The 24742-nt window shown below is 54.8% G+C and overlaps 6 protein-coding genes across 6 annotated transcripts; 1 reads left to right on the top strand and 5 right to left on the bottom strand.

Annotated features, from left to right (window-relative positions):
• Positions 1–425: 425 nt before the first annotated feature.
• INS49_012593 (uncharacterized protein) lies at positions 426–1362 on the bottom strand (the record flags this gene model as incomplete). The annotated part of the gene is made up of 2 exons (XM_043173296.1): positions 426–1111; positions 1203–1362. 2 exons carry the CDS (start codon positions 1360–1362, stop codon positions 426–428), a joined length of 846 nt encoding a protein of 281 aa, XP_043022593.1.
• Positions 1363–7259: 5897 nt separating this feature from the next.
• Positions 7260–9135, bottom strand: INS49_012592 (uncharacterized protein; the record flags this gene model as incomplete). The annotated part of the gene is made up of 4 exons (XM_043173295.1): positions 7260–7515; positions 7751–8103; positions 8211–8444; positions 8536–9135. The coding sequence occupies 4 exons, from the start codon at positions 9133–9135 to the stop codon at positions 7260–7262; spliced, it is 1443 nt and encodes a 480-aa protein (XP_043022592.1).
• A 787-nt stretch (positions 9136–9922) lies between these two features.
• INS49_012591 (uncharacterized protein) lies at positions 9923–11988 on the bottom strand (the record flags this gene model as incomplete). Its single annotated transcript, XM_043173294.1, has 3 exons — positions 9923–10123; positions 10189–11113; positions 11276–11988. 3 exons carry the CDS (start codon positions 11986–11988, stop codon positions 9923–9925), a joined length of 1839 nt encoding a protein of 612 aa, XP_043022591.1.
• Positions 11989–15889: 3901 nt separating this feature from the next.
• INS49_012590 (uncharacterized protein) lies at positions 15890–17621 on the top strand (the record flags this gene model as incomplete). The annotated part of the gene is made up of 4 exons (XM_043173293.1): positions 15890–16105; positions 16180–16486; positions 17087–17244; positions 17370–17621. 4 exons carry the CDS (start codon positions 15890–15892, stop codon positions 17619–17621), a joined length of 933 nt encoding a protein of 310 aa, XP_043022590.1.
• A 400-nt stretch (positions 17622–18021) lies between these two features.
• INS49_012589 (uncharacterized protein) lies at positions 18022–18612 on the bottom strand (the record flags this gene model as incomplete). The annotated part of the gene is made up of 1 exon (XM_043173292.1): positions 18022–18612. The coding sequence occupies one exon, from the start codon at positions 18610–18612 to the stop codon at positions 18022–18024; it is 591 nt and encodes a 196-aa protein (XP_043022589.1).
• A 1295-nt stretch (positions 18613–19907) lies between these two features.
• On the bottom strand, positions 19908–24577 carry INS49_012588 (uncharacterized protein; the record flags this gene model as incomplete). The annotated part of the gene is made up of 3 exons (XM_043173291.1): positions 19908–20165; positions 20217–20292; positions 20439–24577. 3 exons carry the CDS (start codon positions 24575–24577, stop codon positions 19908–19910), a joined length of 4473 nt encoding a protein of 1490 aa, XP_043022588.1.
• Between the last annotated feature and the right edge of the window lie 165 nt (positions 24578–24742).

Below are 24742 nucleotides of genomic sequence, written 5' to 3'. Positions count from 1 at the left end.
CCCCCTCTCATCCATCTCAAAATGGGACCGAAGCCGAAATCTGGCCGTACGGCTCTTAGGCTAGCTGAAACTGAGCCGAGACCGTTCACGCCAGGAATGTAAGTCGGATTCGAGTTGTTGTTCCCAGTGGGAGGATCCATAGTGAAGTTCCCGCTATTGCCATTGGGCAGCGGGAGCACAGTAACCGTGGGAGTCGCCGTTGCAGGCGTTGACCCCTCACTCGACGGAGTAGCGACGTTGGTGCTCATTGGTGAGGCTGACAGGCTCAAACTTGTTGTGCCAGCGGGAGATGGCGGTAAAGAAGTAGACGAAGAAGTTGAAAGTGGTGAGATTGGAAGACTGGAATCGGAAGGGCTGGGTGCTGCCTCGGTAGGAACGGGAGTGAGAGCGCCGCTATTTTCGCCAGGTGAAGAGTCGGCGAGTTCCTAGCTGGAGTAGACGGCAGCGTACTCGACCTCGAGCATGTTGCCATACCCAGCCAGGCTGTCTGCGTTGGGGTCACCTGGCCATGTACCGCCCACTGCAACATTCATGATAAGGTACAGCGGTGAGTGAGCCAGCGTACCCCAGACAGCCTCGTCGCCGATGGCTGCGCCGGTGACGGTGAAATAAGACACGCCGTCCTTCATGAATGAGATCGACTCGGTGTTCCAGTCGTTGCTTGTCCTGTCAATCTTGACAGCATACGAGTGCCAGTCATTATCGATAGCTGTGCTTCCCTGGAGGCCTTCGGCTCCATTGGGGCGGCATGCTGAAGCAGTGCAGTGCAAGGTGCCATAGGCTGCGCCGGCCTTGTTCACCGTCTCGAAGATGTCGATCTCACCGCAGGCTGGCCACTGCGTTCCGTGGTGGATGCTGTCTCCCATCATCCATATCGCTGGCCACATCCCCTGAGCTTGCGCTGCTTGTGCGTCGCCGAGTCGTGCAGACGCCTCGACTTGCATAATCTTCCCGGGCTGTGGCGTCCATGTTGCCTTGGACTCAATGCGCCCCGAGGTCCAGTGTCCTGATGAAGACTTCACAGGGACGAATTGAACTGTGCCGCCGCCGGAAATTTGCAAGTTAGAGCTTGCGTCGGTGTAACTTTGGAGCTCCTGGTTGGTGTCGATAGCTAAATGTCTTGTCAGTAACCAGTACCTCAATGAAAGGGAGAAACAGGCTGTCCTAGCCTGTGAGTAAAAGACAGGAAAAGATCAACCCACCTTGAGCAATATCCCACTTGGAAGTGTCCACAGCGTCACCGGCCTTCCCAGCAAAGGAATCGGACCAGATGAGGTTCAGACCGTTTAATGTGGGGGCTTCGACAGCGGCCACAAGTGCGGGAAGCACTGCGGCCGCGAAGGTTGCTGCTTGGACACGCATGTTGGACGAGTGTCTCTTTGGCTCTTGTTCCGGACTGTGGGTCTACAGAGCTTGGCGATGATGGCAGGCCGAGATGAGCCAGTAAGATACAGAAGAGATGTTTCGTATATCGGTGAAGGCCAGTGTAGTAGACTTGCTACGCGTGGGCCAACAGGAAGCTCGAAGGGTTTGTGTATATATATGTGTGTATGTATATATATATGACCCCGTGGCTCTGAGAGAAGGAAAGAGTGGCAAAGAGTTTGGCGATCTGATATGACCAGGGCAACGGGGTGAAATAGAAAAGAATGTGGAGAGGTAAGCTTGTGAAGAAAGGTGCCGTTGCTCAGCAGGCGAAGCAGGGAAAACGAAGGTATCAATAATAACAGGCTGGGAGCAGTAGAAGGGACCGCAACTGGGTCAACATGGGTTTTTATTCTGGATACAGGGAAGGGTAGATAGGGGAAGCGCCCGGGGGGGAGGTTGGTGGGCAAGCGTCGACACGGGAATGGGGACCCACCCTGCAGCTGGCCCATGCCGGCACATGCCACGCGAAGGTGGGAATAGAGGTCATCCCTGATCCCGGCGCGTGTGGGCAGTGGTAGTGGGACATCTCCGATCTGAAAAAGAGTGGTTCCGGGGAGGGAAAAATAAAATACTTAGTCTACCGTGGCGACATCGCAGTGTAGATACGTAGCGGGTGGTGACAGGGGAGGTTGTGGCGGCTCTTGATTGGGAAATTGAGAGTGGGTGTCAAGGCCGATGGAGATGAAACGACACGCTGTTGAACGATCCAATCCCGAGGCTGTGCGTGGGCGCCGAGACAGGGGCGGGTTGAGTCGAGAACTCGGAATAGAGCAGCTACTGTTATTATGGAGCAGACATGAAAGCGGGGCGGGCGAGCACGGCGGTGGTATGGACAAAGTCCAACCGCGCAGTTTGTCTGTTGGTTTCCTGGGCTCTTTGTCGATGCCCTCATGAGGCAGGTGCTGCTGCCGCCGCCCTGCCCAACCCGCCCATCTCTCTCCCCCGTCCTCCTATCCATCATGATAATTCTTCAGCTCCGAGCGAAAAAGGAGAGAGAACAAGGAGCCGGGGACCATGCAGGCGGGAGTCCCGCAGGCTTGGGTGCTTGCTTGCTTGTTGGTGGCGCGCACAAGACTGTAGGGGAAACGCGCAAGAAAGGGACGAACCGGGCATACATGGATTGGTACTTGTTGTTGGTAGTCTACCGGGTAGGGAAGACGTCGAGAGCAGATCCCTGTGCCCAGCATTCTCGGCTCCTGACGCTCGGCACGCAAAAGGTGCTCTCGGCGTGCCGCTTGCAGCATTTGCAGCGTGAGGTGCAGCGCAGGCAGGCTGGCATCTAATCAAGTTGGGACGGGGCGATCCAAGCTCACCCTGCACGCAGCTGCATGCCGTCCGGCTGGGGCTTGTGATGGGCAAGAGAGGATCTCTGGGTGGAATGGAACTCTTATTGCGATATGTGCACGGTTTTGGCAGATCGATCTTGATTGACGGAGCCAGGAAGCAAGGCCCGGCGCCCCAACCTCGTTGCTCCTGCAGCTCGACCTGCCCTTGGAAAATCTCCCGGGTCCTTGCCTCCTGCCCAGTATCTGAACACCTGCTGCTTTCGAGTTGGGTGGCAGGTGAATGGATTACAGTACTGTAGCTGGCCCCCACCCTTTGCCAGTCGCCACCGCATTCTCAAGCCGGGTTGGCAGGTTGGCAGGTTGGATGGTAACTCTGGGACCCACCCACACAAGGCCTGGGCAGGTGTGGGTAATAAGAGGTGAGAACTCCAGGTGGGCGGGCACTGGACAGCTTCCGCAGCTGCGCAGCTGGTACCTGCGCTAGCCCAGTCTTGGGGACCTGGGCGGTGGGTGCGTTGTGCGCCAACTTTTGCTCTTCCCCTATCCGGACAAGTGAAACGGCTCCTTCCTCGCATCCCGAAAGGCAGGAGCAACAAGCGGGAAGCCACTCCCGATGTTGGGCTGACTGAGCCTCAGGAGTGCAATCTCCCAAGTTCAAGCGCATAACCATCTACCAAGGGAAGCTGCGATGTACACATGGATCGGGGCACCCTGCAGTAGTAGATATACAGGTTTGCACGCTGCACTGCCGCCGCCCATGGGTTGCTGAGACGGGCGGAATATACTTGGTAGCACCGGCGAGGCCCACATGCCTCGACTAATTCTCCGATCCAGCACGTCAGGAACCATCCACGCCGTCTCCTCTGTCTGCCCTGTCTGCCAGGCGAGATGGAGACATCGACCCTATTTTTGACTCGCCTCGACGACGATCGTGGCCTGGAGCGTTCGCTGGAACCCACACACCTGCGCACACGGGGACACATCCTCATTCACGGTCGGTCCTTCACCTCTTGCGCATGGACACGGCCACTTGTCGAGCTCAGAAAAATCAGAGTTCCATCATCCAACCATCAGCACCCAAGGCAATATATTCCCCATCGCCGTGCGTGGGCGTGCGGTCGTGTTTGTGCACGTTTATTTGTTGCTAGTTGGCTTGGTGTGTGCCGGCACCCGTCCTGCTGCATATGCATGTGCATGTACCAACAATCTATGACTCTTTGCAGTCTGGTAGTCTGCTAATAAGGCGGACGAAGTTTCCCACGCATAAAGAGCCCAGCGCTATCGTCAAGGTTGATATCTCTACCCCCTGCAGCACCAATGAATTTCGCATTCAGGGGCCCGAGAGGCAGCCAGTCCACTGCCTCAGGTGGAGAGCCATGCGTCCAGTCGCCGTCCAATCGCGGCTGCCAGATGCGCCCTGGCGGCTCAGCACGTCAACTTAGCCGGGCAAGAATCTCTCACTGCAATCTGCCTCGGGATCCTGTCCACCAAATCATATGCATCGCCTTTTCCAACCTCTCCGACCCAGCGTTGCACCTGCGACTCAGATCACCTTTCGGTACCACTTCTGTGCTTCCTCTTTCCTATTCCGCGAACTTCGGCGGAAGACAGGACTGACGCTAAACCAGCAGCAGCTGTCCGACGGCACGGGGCTTACGGGCTGACGGACTGACGGGCCATCGCAGTCTCGAGAACCCCGTCTTCCAAATGGCCGTTGGAGACGCACCCATTGTGCGACTTGAAGCTTCCAAGGTTTGATCCGTTACCTCGCTCCTGCTTCAACCTCACACGCGCCAGAACAGGTTCTGGCCGCATTTGCGCCTCAGATCTGACAGCAATCTCGTCCGATAAGAGCTTCCAAGCGCACGAACGCTTGGTGTTTCACGTTTCACCACGCCAAACGCCTAGAACTGCCGCCTGGGCATCCGTTTGTGTCTCGTCCCAAACCTCCGACTCGATAGAACTGAATTACTGTCAAGGCAACCGGCCTTAGAACGCTTCCGATGCCGCATAGTAGCTCCGAGAAGCCTCGCGTAGCCTTCAAGGCCCCTCGTAGCTGCCACCTGAAACGGCGCCTGCCATTCGCGATGTGATAAGAAACAACCCGAATGTGCGAGACTCCTGCCCGACATTCCGTGCTTGTCAGCCGACCCAACTTGGTCGCAGCCACAAGTATGGAGAGCTACAGCTGTGCCGACAAGAATTCAGCAAGCTCGTCTCAGCAGTGCTCACCGTTGCCTGGTGTGGGCGGAAGCATCTGTTTCTTGGGCCCCTGATAATAGGGGGCGTCGTTAAGAGTGGCTATCTTGGCAAGGAGTTGCCTCTTTCAGGGTCCATCCGGTGTCGTCGATCTTGGGCCCTACAGCAAGGCCATCCCGGGTGATCTTAAGCTTCTCGTGCCGACCGCCGGCCATCGACTGCAACTGTGACCCGGATTCTTGTTTTCGTGTTTGGCCAGAGCAACGGCGTCGGAGTCAGAAAGGCATTGCCTGGCTCCAGCATTATGTGGCGACCCAGCTCATACACACGATCAGCGTGAGAGGGCATGCCGACATGCCATTCGGTTCACGCATGGCTGTGTCACAATCTAGTCTGCTTCGAAAATCCGGCGTTGGAGTCCATCTAGCCAACTCTCGGTATTGGTCGCGCATGTTTTTGCCGTCGAGTGCCGCGTTTCCTGTTGAGCAACATCCAAGCCGGCGGAAACCAGACGTTGCGCTGGGTTTCCTCACGTGTAAATGACTGGTCACCTATTTACCTCGGGAGACTCAAGGATGGTTCGTGTTGTTTTCTCAAGACCGAAAATCGGCTGCTTGCTTATCCTTCACCTTGCACCGTCTGTCACACCCGACAAGAGCGCTGGCGGATTGGCGTGGTGTAGCATCAGGCCATCACGCTCCGCGTGCATCACTTCCATTCTTCTCGCCGAGCGGATGCCGGGTTTCTTCAATTTACACTGCGCACCAATGGTGATCTCTGGGTAAGGTATCGTCCCAAGTCGACTTTTCACTTCTCCGCGTTTTGACCAACGTGGACCCAATCAACGCGGCAAAGTCAAAGTCAATCGGGCGCCTCAAAACCTTGTCTGCCGCCGGCCGGTGAACCTTGTGCTCGGGGAATAACGCCCTTCTCTTGTTTATCAAGTTCACACATACGTCGTACGACACTCGTCAATTGCGGATTCTCGCGGACTATGAGCCGGCTCTTGGGCAACTTGGCCCCATCAAAATTCAATTTTGTGTCTTTTAACACAAACTCGGGCCGGACGCGTATCACATAGTATCAAAGAGCCACTTGGTAAAGTCGTTACACCTGAGGCTCAGGTGATCGTCAGACTCAAGCTACCGAAAGCTTGTGTTGACGCCAAGACTGTCAAATATGCCTATTCGATGGGACGCTCTCTCGCTCATCAATTTAGGTGCAGATTCTCAATGTGACTCTCGGTCCGGGTGACGCAACAACATCACATTTATGATTCATCTGCTGGAAAAGGAGCCATCCATCCTTTCGCTGACTCGGCGCAATGCATACAGGTTGAGGCTGGAAGCGTCGAGACTCGAGCCAAACCGTGCACTCGGGGAAGAATGCCTGGCAACCTCTGGAAGTACCAACGGAGAAGAGTGCCTTTGTTCGAGGACCCTCACAGGCCAGAAAGCTCAGAAAGTAAACAAACGTATTCAATGCCGAGCACACCCGTGTAAACATGCAGACTCTTTCGGGTTGACCTAGGCAACTAGTCAAGCTGCGGTGTTGCAGTCTCACCTATGGCTCACCGAGCCAGACACTAGGCATAGTTCCTCTGCATACTACTATTTGTGTTCCACCTGGAGGATGTGCATCCTCCCGCGAACCATTCCCGGCTCTCTCGCATTAGCCATGCCAGTGTAACCAGCCTAGCGCACATGCAAGCTACTTCTATAGGTAGGCAGCATCTCCTTCGGGATCTTCTTCTCCCCTGGGTGCACGGAGTGGGCCAGCACGTCCCTTTGCTGCCATTTCGGCGTGCGGGATTCTGTAGCATCCAGCACTATTGGCTTTGGCGTGGGTAGATGCTCGCTATGGAGCGGAGGATGTGCAATGTGAAGCTCTTGATGTCGACCAGGAGGCAAAACGGGAGCTTAATCTTGAGGCAGCTCCTTGACGTCCACCCCGGAAGGTATTTACGGATGTAAGTGTTAGTAAATGTAGCATATTTAAGCTCCCAGAAGACGTTGCGAAACGTGGATTCATTTATCGTGACTTGCAAGACAGGCAGGATGTGCAACTTCCAGCAGAGTACCATCATGGTCTCACTATTCTCAAGTGAGCATCAAGTCCTCGGGTCAGCTCCACCGATGCTGTGACGTGACGACAATAGGTTCAGTTTGGAAGAAGGTCTGTACCGATTTATTTCGAGTGATGGCCTGGAAGCTCGAAGCTGCCCGCAATCTTCGGAAGACACCATGATGCAAAGTAATAGTACTAGGGCTGTACGTGTTGTACAATGCAATATTCGAGAGTGAACGGCCACACCGGTCCCACTGACTGGCCTATCAGACAGGACGATCAACTCAGCACAACATTACAGAAGTGGCCTTTGGGCGCAATGAGGAAGGTCTCGGCCATCGCCATTACGTCCTCCGTGGTCTTTACGCTCAGTCTCGCCCCCTTGCACTCCCTGAAGAACAAAGCGGTTGCCAGCCGAAGCTCCATGTAGGCCAGGTGTAAACCGATGCATATACGAGTGCCTCCTCCAAAGGGCATGAACGCGGCCTTCTGGACCGGGCTCATAGGCTGCTTGACGAACCTCCAGCCATCGAATCTATGTTGAAAGACATGGCGTAAGCGCCTCTAGTTCACGGCACACAGAGAGACAGAGAGAGAGAGAGAGAGAGAGAGAGAGAGAGAGAGAGAGAGAGAGAGAGAGAGAGAGAGAGAGAGAGAGAGAGAGAGAGAGAGAGAGAGAGAGAGAGAGAGAGAGAGAGAGAGAGAGAGAGAGACAGAGAGACAGAGAGAGAGAGAGAGAGAGAGAGACAGTAAGACGTCCAAGGACTTACTCAAGTGGGTTAGGGAAAATATCAGGGTCTCGGTGCAGGGTGTATGCATGCGTCGTGACCGTCGTACCAGCGGGTAGGAAGTGGTCCCCCAAGGTAGCGCCTCCCTCTGGGACTGTACGAGGCAGCGGGCCTGGGGCGGCGCCGTAGAGACGAAGGGCCTCGTCGATGATGCTGTTCATAAGCGAGGCCTGTTGGAGCTCCTCTGGGAGCAGCTCCGGGCTGAGTGCGGCCACTTCCTCCTCGAGGGCGGCTCGGAGCTGTGGTCTTTTGAGGACTGCCCAGACAAGGTATGTCAAAGTCACGGCTGTGGTATCGGAGCCAGCGACGATGAAATTGGTGGCTTCTTGCCGGACCTAGCATTCTGTCAGTTACACTGCTCACAAATGCGGAAAAGAAGTTATATAGTGTGTATAAGAGATGTCACATTTTGCCGTTTTCGGAGATCTTGCGAGGCACTTACTGTAGCGTCCGTGAGGTCGGTTTTCTCTTGGCTGTCAGCCTGGGCAAGCATCTGCCCAAAGAGATTCTGCGAGTTTGCACTATCTGTGCGCATGTTCTGAACGGCTACGGAGCCGTGCTCAAAGATGAGGTCTTCTCCGCTGAAGAGCTTCTTGACGCTCTTCAACGGGATATACGGTCCGATCCAGCGCAGGAAGGGGGCCTCGCTGGTGATTACCCCCAGCATCAGAGCTGCCTGCACCGCGTCGATGAATGGCGTTTGCTAGCAACTAAATTATTCTTAAGGGCTTCGTAATCGAAAGATCTCGTTTGCATCTGGGACTCACCCTGCCCAATTCCAGCATACGGAAGCTCTCGCCAAAAGACAGGTGTGCGATAACATCTGTCGCCATCAACGTCCACCATTTCAAGATATCCGCCTCACCCTCGGCACCGGCCTCTTCTCGGATCTTATTCACGGCCAGCCGTACCTTGCTCTGGATAACAGACTCCCAGTTCGCCTGCAACGAGTTCTGGCTGAAAGGCCTGGCAAACAGCTTCCTCCGAGCAGCGTGTGGCTTCCCGCCCCTCATTGAGAAGATACCGGGCTCAACGTCACGGCGCTGTGCGGTGATCGCATCGTAGAAAGATGATTTGTTGAACCCTGATCCCACCTTGTGTATCATCTGAGTGGCCTGGAGGCTGGACACGGCCGTTTCATCCGGTGCGATTCGGACTATGGGACCATACTTGCTGTGCAGGTCGTCCACATAGTACATCCTCCGGCCGCGTATGGTGTGGTACTTGAGGACAGCCTGCGTGAACCTGGAGTACCGCGGCCCCGGGATGGAGCGGACAGGAGACTTCACAGCTGTGAGCACCAGCCGGAAGAGCCAGAGCACCAAGGCGACGGCGCCCAGGACGTACGGCGAGATTAGAGACGGCATGGTAGTGATTGTGTAGAGGATTGATGCATAGGTATTGGTGAGAGCGCCGATGATCTTCCTCTTCGAGAGGTCTCTGAATGTTTTAAAACAGCATTGACCGCACTCCGGTGTTCATGACGGTCCAGCTCCTACCTCACCCTCCACATTCCGGCGTTCACGGGTGGGGCCTAGTGGGCGGCGGCACGCTCTCATGCCGAGCAAAAGATGTCCGAGAGTCCGAAAGTGCTCCACGACTAGTCGCCAGGCACAATGTGTTGTTTAAAAACCAGCACAGTAGCTATAATTAAAAGTGAAGCAGAGTCTATACTGCGTGAGGTTGGCGGTACCCGAATAGGAAACGGTGAGGATATCATATTTTGGCCCCCAACATTTATTTCGTAGGATTCCCCAGTATTCGAACCTATGATAGTCTTTATGTCAAGTTGGGCGCACCTGGATACTTATCGATTGCGGGTCCATCTGGTATGTGAGACGAGCAAGGTCGTGAACATTCACGCATCATGTCGACACGATTGCTTGTTACAACAACTCACCACTTTTGCCATCCCCGCCCGGATTCATATCATCCACGGAACGGGGCTGGGCCTGGGCCTGGGCCAAGTACACATAGGTTCTGTGATTAACATGACATCTGTCCGATTTTGATTTGGGTCAAGGTAGAAACAGTTGGGTTGAATTAACCAATGCCTGACGAAAGCAGTCACATGTTCAAGAGAGTACATGTGCCTCCTCGCAACTCAATGAAGGCAAATACAATTACGAGTTTTTAGAGTTCCAAACATGTATCTCAAGATGTCTCCTTATCCCCGCCAGTCTCTGACCGCAAAGCCACCTGATCGCCTGCATCTTCAGCATTAAGCTTGCCTCTCGGTAGCATATTGAGCTGGTCTTCCTCCTGGTCGAGCTTGCGGAACTGGATGTAGAAGAGTGAGCCGCCGATAGCAGCCAGTATAGCAACGGTCGTGTAATTCCAAACCAGGAGGGGATCCTGCGACGAGCAGTCAGTATCGGCGTCTGTTCTGTCGTCACATGGGGTAAGGCCATGATACGAACCTCAGCAAGAGAGACCAGGGCGAATCCAATGGCCGAAGACACGGCGTTCATGAACAGCGCCACCGACTGCACCATACTGCGCATGTTTGCCGGGGCCTTGGAGTGGGCGTACTCCAGGCTCGTGATGGAGGCCATGATCTCGGAGAACGCGATCAGGATGTACGACCCGGACTGCGCCCAGACGGTGATGTCGACGTTGGGGCAGCGGTCCTCGGTCCCGGGGAGGTTCTGCCCGGCGTAGTTGCCGCAGTCGCTCCGGCGGTAGATGTACGCCTGGATGACGGCGGCCCAGATCATGGCGCACGCGCCTGCAAAGTAGCCCACGGTGATCTTCTTGATGGGCGACACCTTGATCTTGAGCCTCCGCAGGAGGGGGTACCCGAAGAGGTCGAGGAGCGGGATCATGATGATGAGCGAGAAGGGGTTGAGGTTCGTCAGGACGTCGTTGGGGACGCCGCCGAGCCTCATTGTCGCGGCTTGCGAGATGAGGTTGTTGTTGATCTGGTTGTAACAGATCCAGAATAGGGGGTACCAAAGGAACACGGCGCACGCGTTGAAGCCACGCCGTACCTCGTCAACCCAGGCATCGTCAAATGTCATCCACTTCGGTCGGTCGGCAGGCGCGATGTTGGAGGGCTTGACCTTAGACCAGAACGTGCCGTCGTGTAGGTTGCGGTAGGTCTTCCTCGGGTTCAGCGACCAGCGGCCCTTGTTCGCGTACACAAACACCTTGAAGGCTTTCCCGAGCACAGATCCCTCCGGGGGAACTCGTCGATACCGCCTCCGACCCCAGAGCATGACTAATGGGCAAAAGCACAGCATGATCGTTGGCAACAAGAAGGACATGTAGAAGCCGACATAGTATTCACAGTATACCATACCGATCTGGCCTATCAAGGCACCAATGTTGATGAACATGTAAAAGCTGCAGAATCACTGATTAGTCATGCGCTTCTCAGATTTAGATGTGCAAAGACTGGTTTGTCTGTCCTCTATGATCCCTGATACGTAATACTTCTGCAGACTCCCTCGAAAGCGCACAAGAAGTATATAACAATACAGGGATATTGAGTCTGGTGTTGCTTACTAGTGATAAACCCGTGAGGCTGTGACGGCCGGGTCGATGATGACGCGCTCACCCGACTTGAGCGTGACAACTCTCATGGAATGGGCTGGCAGCTGCTCAACGATGAGAGGGTTGACGTTGGGCTTGAAACCCCCCGTCCCCACGCCCATAGTGATGATGCCCAGGATGAAAGCAGCCATCGCACCCGGAGGATTCTTGATGACTGGGGGCAGAGCAGAGACAATCAGGATCACGTGGCCGATGATTCCAACGAGCAGTGCCCAGAAGATTGTGCGGTAGCGTCCGAGGTAAGAGTCTGCGACATACGCGCCGAAGAGAGGCATTGTGTACTGCCAAAAGGCATTGAACGTAGTCAGGCCCGTCGACGCTCGCTGCCCAAAGCCCATTGCTCCAGCCTGGCCGGTGCCATAGTTTGCTCCGGTGGCAGAGCCCTCCGGCAGGGGCCACTGGATGAAGTTGGTGAACACGGCCGTTGTGCCGTAGTACGAGAAGCGCTCACACAGTTCCACGAAGGCGATGGTCAGGACGCTCCAGGGGATCTTGTCCGCGACGCGGCGCAGCGAGTTGAGCTCCTCGGCGGTGGGGAAGTCGCTGGCGTCTGGCTTCTCGGCGCTCGGGACGTGGACGAGAGCCTCCTGCTTCTCCACGATGTCTTTAGTTGCTGCCGCGCGGATCTGGGCGCCACCGTCGGCGGTGCTTTCGATGTCGGCCATTGTTGTCCTGGTACTTGTTGTGTTTGACCACAAGGTGGTATTATTATTCCCCGCAGGTGGACTTGATTAAACAGCAAGCTGCTGGCGGCGGAAGAGAGCACAAGCACCAACATAGGTGCATATTCTAACGAGAGTGTGGGGCTGCAGTTGCGTTTTATAGCTGTGCAGCAACGTTTCAGCAAGATAGTTCACTCTGAGTTGCCCGGCTCCATGCGGTTCATGTCGGTCAGGCAGAGCCAAGATGTCGTCCAGCCTATGAGGCACAGAGGTGTGACGGTTCTGGGCTGGGTCGTGACCCTCACTTGGCACCTTGCATTATCTCGGAAGGTGACAAGCATCCAGAAGTCTTGAGTGTGATTGCTAGTGGTCCAACATGGCTTCTTCCTGGCACATGATACGGGGTGTGGCTGGCACAGCGCATTCTTCTTGGGAGAGAAGACCTCTTTGGTGCTAGTTAGCTAAGCATTGATTCGTAACATCCTGTGTTCCTTCGCCTCGATATTGCACATCTTCGAACTATCTGGATGTGGTTTTTCTTCGACATTGGCTCTCCAACACAGTTTTCTGGGGAGGGACCGGGGACAGAGGAATTGCTTCTTGATTGCGCCCAGCTTCTTGGCCCCTGGTGTGGCTCGTTGTCAGCTGCGGAGTTGCTTGGCTGTCACCTCATGATTAGGATCCCTCGACTGCAAGGTACTGTGCAAGCAATCTACACCGAATCTACATGCCCAAGACGGTTCGGAAGCCCAGAAATGCCAATCATAACCCTCCGCCGCTATCTTGTCCGCCGATAGCCGGTTCCAACGTCGCGGGTCGCCAGCCTGCCAACGAGGGACATTAAATGAGATACCTCGGTGTGAGGCGACAATATTCTCGACCACAGTGAGCCGCGAACGGGCTAGTGTCTCTAGATATGTACTCGAAAAATACGGGTGGTCTTGTTGGCGGCAACCCTTAATGGTATCGGTGATCAAACCCGACACAGGTTCATTGTCTAGCCGATAGCCCGTTCCCGAATGTCGTGAGCACACCACGGTACCTCATCTGGCCGGTCTCAAGGCGGTAGAAAGCTTGTTCCAGGCCCTGCTCATTCATTGGAAACAACTCCACCCAAGGTCTGATTTTGTTGCGAGCCGCGAACGACAGCATTTCTTCGTGGTTCCTTCTTGATGCTTCGGTCGAGGAGATGATCCGGTGCCCAGGCAAGATGAAAGGCATGTATGGGATACTCAGAGGCTCCATTTGAATGGACATGAGGACGATCCGGGCCATTCGATTCAACAGTGGCAGGATCTTGGTCCAGTCCGGAAGACCATTGGACATGGCGTGTTGGAGCCACAGATTGACGGTACGCTTTGCACAAGTGTGCCAAAGTGTTCCGGGCTCAAATCCGGACCACGCGAAAGGACGTGGGAGATGGCATGTTGCACAACCAAAGTTGGTGCCAGTGGAACCACTCAAAACATCATAGGCCATCCCTGACCTGCTGAGGGGTTAAACCCTCACCTGTCTTTCCCGTCCCAGGCTGAGCTTCGGTGGATAAACGGGATGATTAGGGCGTTGCGCGAATACAAAGGAGAGTAGACAATGCAAACAACACTTGACCAAGTCTCAGCACATCCTCCTGAAAGACTTGTCTGCACAATACAGGCCTCCAAGCCCACACTAGAGCCATATGATTATATCACAGATCATATGAAACTGAGCTGGGACACCCTCCTTTGGGATAGCCTGTATAGAATAAACACCTCTAGGATAACCTCCTCTGGTAGATACCCTCTTGTCGTGTGTGCTTCTGTGGGACAACGTTTGTGGCTTACCCAACAAGACTAATCCAGCTGATGCCAGTCGGCGGCCATGTGCCCCTGCCTTGCGTGTCCACTAGGCCTCAAATGATGACGGCGGCAAGCGAGCACTGAGCCAAACGCAAGGGAAAAGGGTCAATCACTTACATTATATAATACCTGCCACGAGATCTCCAAGATTCCATGAGAACGAGATGCAATTCAGGGACCCACGAAACGGGCAGAGATCCTCCCATGATGGTTAAATTATTAGAGAGAAGGTTGGCCAGCACGATGTAGCCACCAAAAGTTAAAGTCTCGGGAACGCTGCCTGAAGCTGTGTTCTAGACTCAGCTTGAGGCCATCTGGAGTACGTATACACGTCTGCCATGGTGATGTCAGGGACGACCTTCAGATCTCCATGGGGAAATGAGCACCAGAACAATGGGACCTACCCAAATAGTCTGCAATTTTGCTGATGAACGGTCGCGCATCCCAGAATTTATTCCGACAAAATACTAACAGACAAGGATCTTATAGTACTAAGCGCACCACCATTGCTTTGACCTATATGTGTACTATAGCAGATTCTAGGGGTGGGCTTTAGCGTAGTCATTCTGTCTGCACTGCTCACAGCGCATAACGGTTTGACTAGTTGTGAAGACTTTTTCTGAAAATATCAACATTAGCATTCCTGAAGATGCTACGGTGGAGAAATCCTAAAACTTGGTATTGGATGCACTCGGAGAGCTCGCCAGGGGCATGGCGTTGAGCGTGTATACAGGTGACTTTATGGAGGTCTTAAATGAACTCCTACTCGATATGGGAGAATTTCCGCAGAAGAGGCTCACAGACGTCTCTATGAGAGCCACAACTGTCGACCACGACCTTGGGAAATATGAGACGCTGGTGACCCGAGTGCATCGGCGCCGACAGCATGCTGGGCACCAAACGGTGTCTTCGGAACCACCCTAATGAATGCCATAGTGTTGGGGAGTCACTAAGTCAGGCGCCTGTCATCCAGCGACAACGGAAAAGATATCACGGTTGCCTTACTCCCATTTGTATTTGTGACCTCACATTCCTGCTCGTTGGGAGCCTGGCAAACGATAAAGAGCTTCTGACAACTTCAGCGCAGCCAACGTGTGCTCTTCCCCGAAGGACCCAGCACCATCATGAGCACGAGTGTTTATCCTACCCAGGATTCGGGATATCTCTGGATGACTGAACCCAGATGCTTCGTATACGATTACCTTTTTTGCTCTTTCAATGTAGGACGGGTGATGCAAAATTTCGCAGATCCACATTGAAGTCTTGGTTGCGGACGAGCGTTCCAGGCCTTTCTTACAGTCGGAAATCGTCTTCATCGGGTCTCAAACTCCAGGTCTCCACATGATGAAGAACATCATCATCGTACACGCCCGTCTCGTGAGGCTGAGGCGGTAGAGGGGAAGCCCGGCCTCAAACCCACCTCCTCTTGCCCGAAAAGCAGCTGGCGTGGAGCACCTCAGAGGTGCGAGGTGCTGCTATTGCATGGGGAATAGGGTCTGACAAAAGTTGGCATGTACCTAGGTATCGATGCAGCTGCAGGCCTTGCGTCGATATACAGAAGCGGGCCGCTTTCCAAAGTCAGCATGTAGCAGAGCTCACTTGAGACAGCGCCAATAGCCCGGTCCCGTCTGACGCGCGGCGAGTCTACTGCACCCAACCTCGCCTCACATGCGTCTGGACTCCTTCGGCCCCCTCCCTGGGAAACGGTCTATCCTATTCATGAGATGAACATCATTCCGTTGTGTGTAAGCAGAGCCTCAAGTGGACAGCTCGCTCTTCCCCTCATCATTGCATGTCCAGGCATTCACTTAGCCAGGGTGCCCGACTGGGAGTGTGGTGGCCGGGCCATCTCCCATTGTCATCTGCCCAGAACTGCTCATCTAGGCTGGTCGCCTATCCATCAGACACAATTTATCGCAGCCAGAAGAGGATGCCCAAGCTGTTGCCCCGTGGTATAAAAACCTGCCTTTCACCCGGGCAGGAAGTAATGCCTGGTTGCTTCCCCCTTTACACGCAAGTGGTGTTTTCAATATAGCTTAGGAACTAATTGTTCTCTGATTATCAACATGACTGCCCTTGTCCAGCCGCCGTCCACAGACACCACCACCTGGCGCGTTGTTGTCGAGCGCCGCGGCACACATTACCTTTACCTGATGCGCATGTATGCCCACCTTCACACCTCCGTCGTGATGGCAAGAACCCTGGCAATATACCACCAGAAGCAGCCATGGTGGTCATATTGGCTCTGCCAGCCCGTCGTGGACATGGCTACTATATTGCGCGTATGTTAATACGGTATTAAGTCCCTGGGATGGAATACCCTTAGTGTGCCTAGGCACGACTAATAACTACGCAGTCCATCGACAGCGAGACCCAGTCCGGCGATGGGCAGGAAGTCCTCGTCACGAGGCGCACTCCGTCGAGCCTGGCCTTGGCCACCCATCACTTATCAACTATTAGCTTCACAGCTCCACTCAGACCAGGTGGCTCTCCCAAGGCGATCCTGCTCCGCCCCAAGTTCACACATATCGGCCTGGGCCTTATCGCTATGGTAGTCTTACTGGCCATCGCGGCGCCGGGGGTGCTCCTCGGCGTGATGGTCGGGGAGGCGGAGCTGGGGATCACGTTGTCGGCCACGATTGCTGGGACGTTCGCCCTGTCGGGTAAGCTTCGCGGTGGTCATGTACGGTAGGGTGTTGATGGCTTCAGGGCAAAGGTCGACCCACCGTTGTGTGCCTGCGGGCACGGAAATGGGTGGGGTATATCAGAATCTCATGCGTTACATACCAGTCCACGTCTTCCCCTTATGTTCCAAACTTGCAACGCGGTATCCTCGCTCGCAGCACGACTTCCCTTCCGCCATGCCTGTGTGAGATCCCCTACCGCCCTGTGCTTCTCGGCCTTGCCTACCTTGCTCCATCCAGCACCGCTAGGGGGGTTGGTGACGATGTGTCAACGGTCACTCCTTCCGGAATTATTGGACCCCGACTACCTTATTCCGCAGCATCAATATTAATATAATAACAGGCTTCTTGTGCCTTCGCCTCCTTGCTTTCCACCACCACAGTCCACCACTTTCACTATACTACCCCACTGGACAGCATCGATTGATACATCTGCATTCCCACCTCATAAAGGCGAGCTAAAACTGAACGCAATAATCACAATGACCATAAAGAAAACACGGGGAGAACCAGGACGTCACTGGACTCGAGAGCAGCTCACCAGGTAGGAACTGTCCAGGCCAGCCCCTGATGACGCAGACCCGAGGTGGAGGGAGATGAACGACATTCTCAAGCGCCTGTTGGAGATACTCATCAAACATGAGCTCATGCGCGAAAATGCACGGCAAAAGGTTGGCGAGCCACCCGCCAACGAGGACCAAGTCTACATCATGTGGCGCTACCTTGGCCTCATCATTGTAAGTGATGCCATACCACCGTGCCCCACGAGGAGAAATACACTCCCTGCCCCCTGCCCCTGTACTTCTGCTTTATCCCCCTCTCCAATTACCTCGGTGACTGAGACGCTCCGCTGCTGTTGTAGACCCAGATGCACGACTTCCCACCGCAGCTCCAGGCCAGCCCCCGGTGGAGCCCGGAGCTCGAGGACTTCTGGGAGGAAGAAATGCTCGGCAAGGCGAAGTGGGCCGCGCGATGGTTATCTCGCGACGGGGACCGCGACCCCACGGTGAGGGCCATGAAGCGCACCATGTGTCCACGTTACGCCGGACAAGACCATGATTTCGGTGACGAGGTCAACTATTTGGCTAGAATGCTGCGACGAATCACGGGCTAGGGCATGATGCAACTCTTATAAAGCGTGAGCGTTTTATTATGGGGTATTTGTACTAGAGCCGGGACAGAAAGGAGAAAGGGGAAGGCTGATGGCGCATGTGCAGCCAGCTTGAAACCGCAGCGAACCATTCTGTTCTATTAGACAGTACATTCTATCTCGCATGTCACAAACGTCACCTGATCGTCTTCTGGGCAAGTGCCATGTCGTGGGACTGTATTGGTAAGTAATATTTGATGTTCTATCGTGTATTCCATCCATCGCCGAACTCCTCGCATGTGCTGCATTATTTCGCAGGCATGACCTGGTGCCCTCCCCACCCCATGACCCACTCATGACCCTCTACTATTAGGAAAAAAGAAGAAGAAAAGAAGTCATCGCATGAGAGTCCCAGGAAAGTCATCTAGATGTTCTTCCTCTTCCTGGCAGCCCCGCTCGCGGAGGCAGCGCTCGCCGAGTTGGCGCCGCTGGCACCGCTGGCACCGCCGGCGCCGCCGGCCTGGGGGATGAACTGCTTGTCGTCCCTGACGCCGGTGGTCTGCTGCTTGGCCATGTTGGGCGCGGCGACGGCGGGGCAGCCGACGCCCTTGGAGCCGTAGAAGCTCTGCAGCGAGGTGAGGCACGCGGTGGCGCGGTCCTTGTTGGCCTGCGCGTCGTTGGCGGTGGCCGGGTCCGTGTTGAAGGTGACGGGGGAGCCGAACACGTTGCCCGCGTTCAGGTCCTTGGCGAGCTGCTGCACGTAGGCGTCACGCGGCGGCGGGCACTTCTCGCAGTTGATGGGCACCACCTTGTTCTGCGCCGCGTTGAACCCGTCGCAGTCGCCCGTCCCCGTCGGGTTGACGCCCTGCTCGACGCCGAACTCGGGGATCAGCGAGAGGAAGTCTGGGTCCGAGGCGTCGAATTGGCCCTGCTGCTGGCGGGGCTTGTTCTCTGATGAGGGAGCGGCGCATGCGGCGCCGGCAAGGGCGAGGACGAGGGCTGTGTTGAAGTACATTGTGCAAAGATTGAGCTGTGGATGGATATTTGATGCTTTGACAGAAAGGACCGGCCTGGATTTGAAGAATAGTAGCGATTGAAGGAAATGAGACTGTTGGGTTAGAGATGGAAGAAACTTGATCGTAGAATGTGAACAGCCACCAGCTTAAGTATAAACTCTACCTTCATGCCCAGCAAGAGTCAGGCGGCAAGCCACAAGAGCTCCCTAAACATCCTCGCCATGAGTGACCCCGTGATCGCGAGGGCCGAAACGGGCTCTCGCTTGAATATTGTCTCAGAAGGTCGGGGGCGTCATGGCTGCCTCGGAACGCAAAATGCGCGTATGCATTATGCCCAAGCTGCAGAGGCCTCGAGTCACAAGAAAGCTTCGATTGCGGCCGGAATTCCAGCGCGAAAGAAGTGTGACAGGCCGGACGGCCGCGGTGAGACGGCCGCCTCGATGATACAGAACGGGGAACTGTCAGGTAAAGTTGGCCTTGGCCCGGGTCAGGCCCGTCGGGGCGGCCGGTCGCGGATGCCTCTCGAGAGAACGCGACCCGCGTTGTGGAAAGTTCGCTTGGACAGGCTACCAACTCTCCCCATGAGCATAAATGACGCTGTGATGTTGAGGTTAAGCAAATGCACCATCGAAATAGTTAACAATCTTCGCCGAGACAGTGCACCATGGCAGCTTGGAGAGAAGCACTTCCTCTGCATCCGTCGAGGCTGAACGCGGCTGAATGACCACGGCCTGTCGTTCGGTGCTGAAGCAATTGATCGTTCGCCCAGTAGACAAAGAACCAAAAAAATAAAAAAAAATAAAAGGAAGATGAGGACGTCATCACTAGATGAGCTTATTGTCTCAATGGGGTTGGAAACGTCGTAGGGCAGGTCGACTCCCCGGATGACGGACAATAGGCGCAGCGGGTGGCCGCAAAATGGCCCGGAGTTGAGGCACGGCCACCGCCCCGGCCAGAGCCCCGACGCGAGTCCCGTTTGATTTTCCAACGCCGAACTCTTGCTGCTTCAGCCGCTGGGTTCAATCTCGTCTGCGCGTTACATACCTGTGTTGGTCGACATGTCGCCAATAATCCTCGGCGGCTTGAGCATGTCACCAATAGTGGACCGGCTGGTGGGCTGGACCCAAATGCTTCTTTTTATGCGTGGCTCGGTTTTTCCTTTCTTTTGGACTTTTTCATGTGGACTACAGCTTGTCCGTCATTTGGCCACCTTCCAAATGACGTTGGTCATCCCGCGGCTCCGTCCTGGCTCCTGCTGTAAGAGCTCGCAATGGGTCGATGCCAGAGCGGTTTCCTAGGCCGTGCCCCGACTTCCACCCGCTGCTCCGCTGCTGCTCTTGTCGCCAAAGAGCTGTTCCTGCGAAAAGATATCCTGCCATACATGCATCCACTTCTCGTGCTGCGCCGTGAGTAGCTTGCCTGGGTTCTTGAAGGACCTAGTCAACGTGTCGCGCAGCCGAGCGCGGAGAACCTTGATCACCAGCATCGTCTTCCAGTCGGGGATGGCAAAGCGAGCCCTGTTACCGTCGAGGACGAGCACACCCGAGTACATCTTCGGAAAGTTAGCCTCACATTGTTGCATTTTATTCGAACGAATACTTACATCGGCGCGAACGTCACCGCACTGTAGGGCGATTGCGAAAGCCTCGACAGCAGTCGTCTCATGGGCGTTCGTGAATCTGTGTATTCAAATTAGCTCGATACACTAGAGCCATGGTTCCCCCGAGCGACTTACTTGCTGCTGCCTTGCATTATGTGGTAATAACTCAACCATCTCAACTCATTGTGTCCTTTGTTGACACTGGTCGGATGCATGCTGACAGACTGGTTGTTACCAACGTTTCTCAGGCCTTTTCCGCCTGGTACATCTCGGACCAGTAGCTTCGGATAGAAGCTCCAGGCGATGACCGACTGGGATATTATATCATTGTTGCTGTTGATGTTGACCCGCTGCGGGAGATCAAAGAAGGCCTGGTTTCGTCGCCGGCCTCCGGAGCCGGAAGAGTAGCGCAAGCGGTTCAGGTTGCGGCGTTCTTCCTCTGTTAGCTGCAAGAAGCCCGAGTCCACCAGCGATACCAGTAATTGACCCTTCAGGTCCTCAATGTTGGCCAAATTCTGCGGGCTGAGGAAGTTCTTTCTGCAAAACTGGAACTCCTGGCCGCCTGTCGATGCAGAGGACTGGCAGACTCGTTTCCAAGCAAGATAGGCGTTGTACACTGTGAGAAGGTCGGAGTCCCCTCGGCGAAACGCCAGACGGACGGTATCCGCCTGGCTACGCTGGCCAAAAGGCGCGACGAATGGTGACTTGGAGGACAAGACCGCTGCTACCGTGACGGCCATGTCCAGGCACTTGAAGACTGTGCCCATGAGGATCAACTTGCCCAGGAAGACATCCAGTGGCAGTCTTGCGAGCTGCTGGCCTAATGGTGTCAACTCCTCTCCGGAGGTCAAGGCACGAACATCGACCAGGGCGTCGATTGCCCTGCGAATGTTTTTTGACGAGGGCGGGTCGAGTGCCTCACTGAGGGTCTCCTCGATGCCGCCGATCTTGCATATCTTGACACGAATTGCGAGGTCTTGCAACGATAATCGCAGCATTTCCGGTGTCTGCTGATCGCTCATAATGGTGTCGTGTCGGTATTTCGTGAATAGGTGAAAGCAAAGGCCTTCCTGTACACGCCCTGCCCTTCCACGGCGCTGTTTTGCGTTCGCTTTGGAGATGAACGTGTCGATCAACTTTGAGAGCTGGCGCCGCTCGTCGAAGCGCATCTCGCGATGCTTGCCAGTATCTATCACACATGTGACATCTGGGATCGTGATTCCGGTCTCCGCAATGTTAGTCGCGAGAACAATCTTCCTGTATCCTTGTGGTGGTATCAGGAATGCAGCTTCTTGCTCTTCTGAAGCGATGGTGGAATGCATGGGGTAGATGACCCAGTTCTGCTGGAAGAATCTGTCACCCAGGAGCATGTCGTTGAGTGCCCGGATTTCCGCAATTCCGGGGAGGAAGACAAGTATAGCCTTGCTATAGTCAGCGTAGGAGGGATCGACAGCAATCCGCCCAATGAGCTGAACGATAAGTTCGTGGTCAATTTGGTACTCGTCGATCTGCGACAGTGTGTTGCGAGTCCGGGTCGAGTAGTTCTGCAGGGTTTTGATGAGATCCGGTTTGGTAGAGCTGTCTGGCTCAGTGATCTCTGCCTCGTCGTCGTCAAGATCTACCAGCTTCTCCTTGACGCGCTTGTCCACAGTATGTCCTGTCAACTCAATCGCATCCTCAAGATAGTTGACCTTGACGGGAAAGGTGCGCCCAGGCACATTCAGTACGGTTGCGCCACCAAAATACTTCGAAAAGCGCTCCGCGTCCACAGTGGCGGACATCAGAACCACCTTCAGATCTTTCCGCTTCGTCATCAGCTTCTTGAGGACGATAAGGAGGAAGTCACTGTCAATAGATCGCTCATGGACCTCATCAAGGACCAGGTGTGTAATCTCACCAAGCTCGTTCGAGCCCTCGAGCATTCTCATAACAATTCCAGTTGTTGCAAAGACAAGCCGTGTTTCCTTCGACGTGTTGGCTTCGAGTCTGATCGAGTACCCTACCAAAGACCGCGTTGTGCCAATGTCATTCTTGTTCTCGCCGAGCTCTTCACTCACGCGGCGAGCTAAAGATATGGCCGAAATCCGCCGAGGCTCCGTGCAATAAAGCTTGCAGGGCTTTCCCAAGGATAGCTGGTGCTCCAACAGAAAAGAAGGTACTTGCGTACTCTTGCCGCATCCTGTCTCCCCACAGACGATGACGACTTGCTCTCGATCGACTGCTTCCACAACCTGCTGTCGGAAGTTCCACATTGGGAGCTGCATGCGCGACTGTAGCATTTTCTGGTATCTTGGGGTACTGCTCTTTCTCTGCCATATGTTCTGATAGTACTCTGGGTTACCCGACATCCGCTTCTCAGCAAGAACGTCGGCAGAATCACCGCCGTTGCGGCCATTGTTTCGGCCGCGGAACGCACCCTGGATCAATACACCATCCTCCTCCTCCTGATCTCGTCGTTTACGGACCAGGTTTCGGAGCTCCTTGATGGCAGCGCGATCCTGCGCATCCGCGTGTGTTTTCTTAGCCTCGGCGTACTCATTCCAGAGGTCGCGCCACTGAGGCGGCAATTTCAGAGACACTTTCTCATCTTTTGCGGACGAGCCGAAGGCGAGGAAGAGGGCGGCAGTGGCGATAAACGCTTCTGATTGCTTTTCGTCAGGTGTCGCAACCTCCGTCATCTTGAACACAAATTTGTTTGGTGAGGAAGCAGCCTCGATGCCAGGGACATCATGTTCAGCTAGTGGCTCCTGGGCTTTGGCCCAAGATATGCTGAGAAGGTGCCTGTGGGCAAAAGGAGTTTCTGAAACTTTGATGTAGGAGAGCTTGGAGGATGCGTCTCTTGATCGGCAAGCTTCTTCTAGGACCCTCATCGGGTTCATGCCAGACCACTTGCCAAAATCCCGGATCGTTACCTTTGAGCCATCGCTGTTGTTCATGACGGTGCTCGTCTTGCCCGTTGTAGCATCTACTTCGTTGGTAGGCAGTGCTGCGAAAAGATCCGAGAGTGCCTGGTCTTCCTCCTCCTCATTTTCAGCGAGCATCTCAGCCGCCATCTTCTTCGCTTCCTTTGTGGTTTCGTCGTCGTCGTCTTCGTCGTCTTCGTTCCCGTTGTCATCACCAGGGGACGGCGTGGAGTCTCGCTCGACTTGTTGGCTCCCGGCTGATTTTGGTGACGTCTCAGCATCATCTTTGAGTTTCTTGGCCTCAGCGTACTCTCGCTCTAGTTCTATCCGCCTCGATTCCCATTGAATCCTGGCCAGACCTGCGTCAAAAAGGGGGTCCTTCTCTATTCGATCTATTTTGGCGAGCAGTTTTGCAACCTCCAAGTCATCGGGTGAGTCTCCAGCTGCCGGAGGTGCTTGAAGCTGCTGACCGGCCTTCCGCCCCTTCTTTCCGTTATCTCTCTGTGGTCGTTGAATCGTAAATAGTGCTTCTTTAGCAGACAAGTAAACAGGAACAAGATCGTCGGGCTCTATATCGCTGTCATATGTGATGATTTGTCGCTTTGGTGAGACTGTCCCAGGTGACCGCGAGGCCTTGGACCCGCCCTTCTTCTTCTTCGCCTTCTGAAGGGCCTCGGGTTCAAGGAGAAGAGGAGTGGTCGCTCCAGATGGTAATGGAGAGTCGGCTGGAGTAGCTCCTGGTCTGCGGCGGATGTCGTATTCAGGCAATTCGTCAACGGTGCATTCTCGTGCGAACCAGTCCATAGCCTCTTCCAAACCCCATATAGAATCTTTGTTGATTCCGGTGATGTTTGCCGAGATATCAAGGACGTACTGGAGCGCGTCCTGTATTCTGCCCTCGGGGAACCCTGACGCCCTCAGTGTCTGTTGTAATGCCCACAGCTTTATGGTCAGATCCTCTTCGGAGAGCATTTTTCCTCCGCCTGTCCCTTCTGATGTCGAGTTGGAAGCAGAGAAACGGCCCTCGGCTTGTATGAGGTCGAGGATGTGGTCCATGAGCTCCTGGGGCAGCCATTTCTTCGCGTTGACGGACTCGGCTTGACCTCGAAGCAGACGGCGGTCGGTTTCCAGCCTCTGCTTCTGGCGCTGGGCATCCCGTCTGGTTTTCTGGGCAAACTTGTCCACAAGAATCTGGAGCTCTGACTCTTCCAGCTGCCTCTCGAACTCCTCTGGGGTCAGCTCCGGTTTCTTCGCTGCGGCGTCCGAGGACTTGTCGGTTTCGGCGGAGGGCTGCAGCGGGACAGTGCTGAGCTTTTTGCCGGGAGCATCTGTGCCTTTCTTTGGGACTTCGGCAGGGTTCTCTGTCGGTTCGACTCTGGTCTTGGAGACCACGGACGTGGTGGCGTAGCCTCTCGCAGGATTGGCGGCGGGCTTGGTCTTCTTCTTCTTCGCTCCAGCCATGGTTGCACTTTTTGTCTAGGTTCGGTCGAGCGAGCAGATGTAGTGGGTTCTAGCGAATGCGAGGAGCGCCAATGGAGGTAGAGACAGAAAGGCAGCCAGAGGGCGAGGGAGGAGGGAGGTGAAGTGGAAGAGAACCAGCAAAGAAAAGAGGCCTGAGTCAACGAC

This window comes from Diaporthe citri (assembly GCF_014595645.1).
Source record: "Diaporthe citri strain NFHF-8-4 chromosome Unknown scaffold_6, whole genome shotgun sequence".
Taxonomy (NCBI): Eukaryota; Fungi; Ascomycota; class Sordariomycetes; order Diaporthales; family Diaporthaceae; genus Diaporthe; species Diaporthe citri.
The sequence above is the reverse complement of the archived record's forward strand: the minus strand, read 5'-3'. Positions and strand labels throughout refer to the sequence as shown.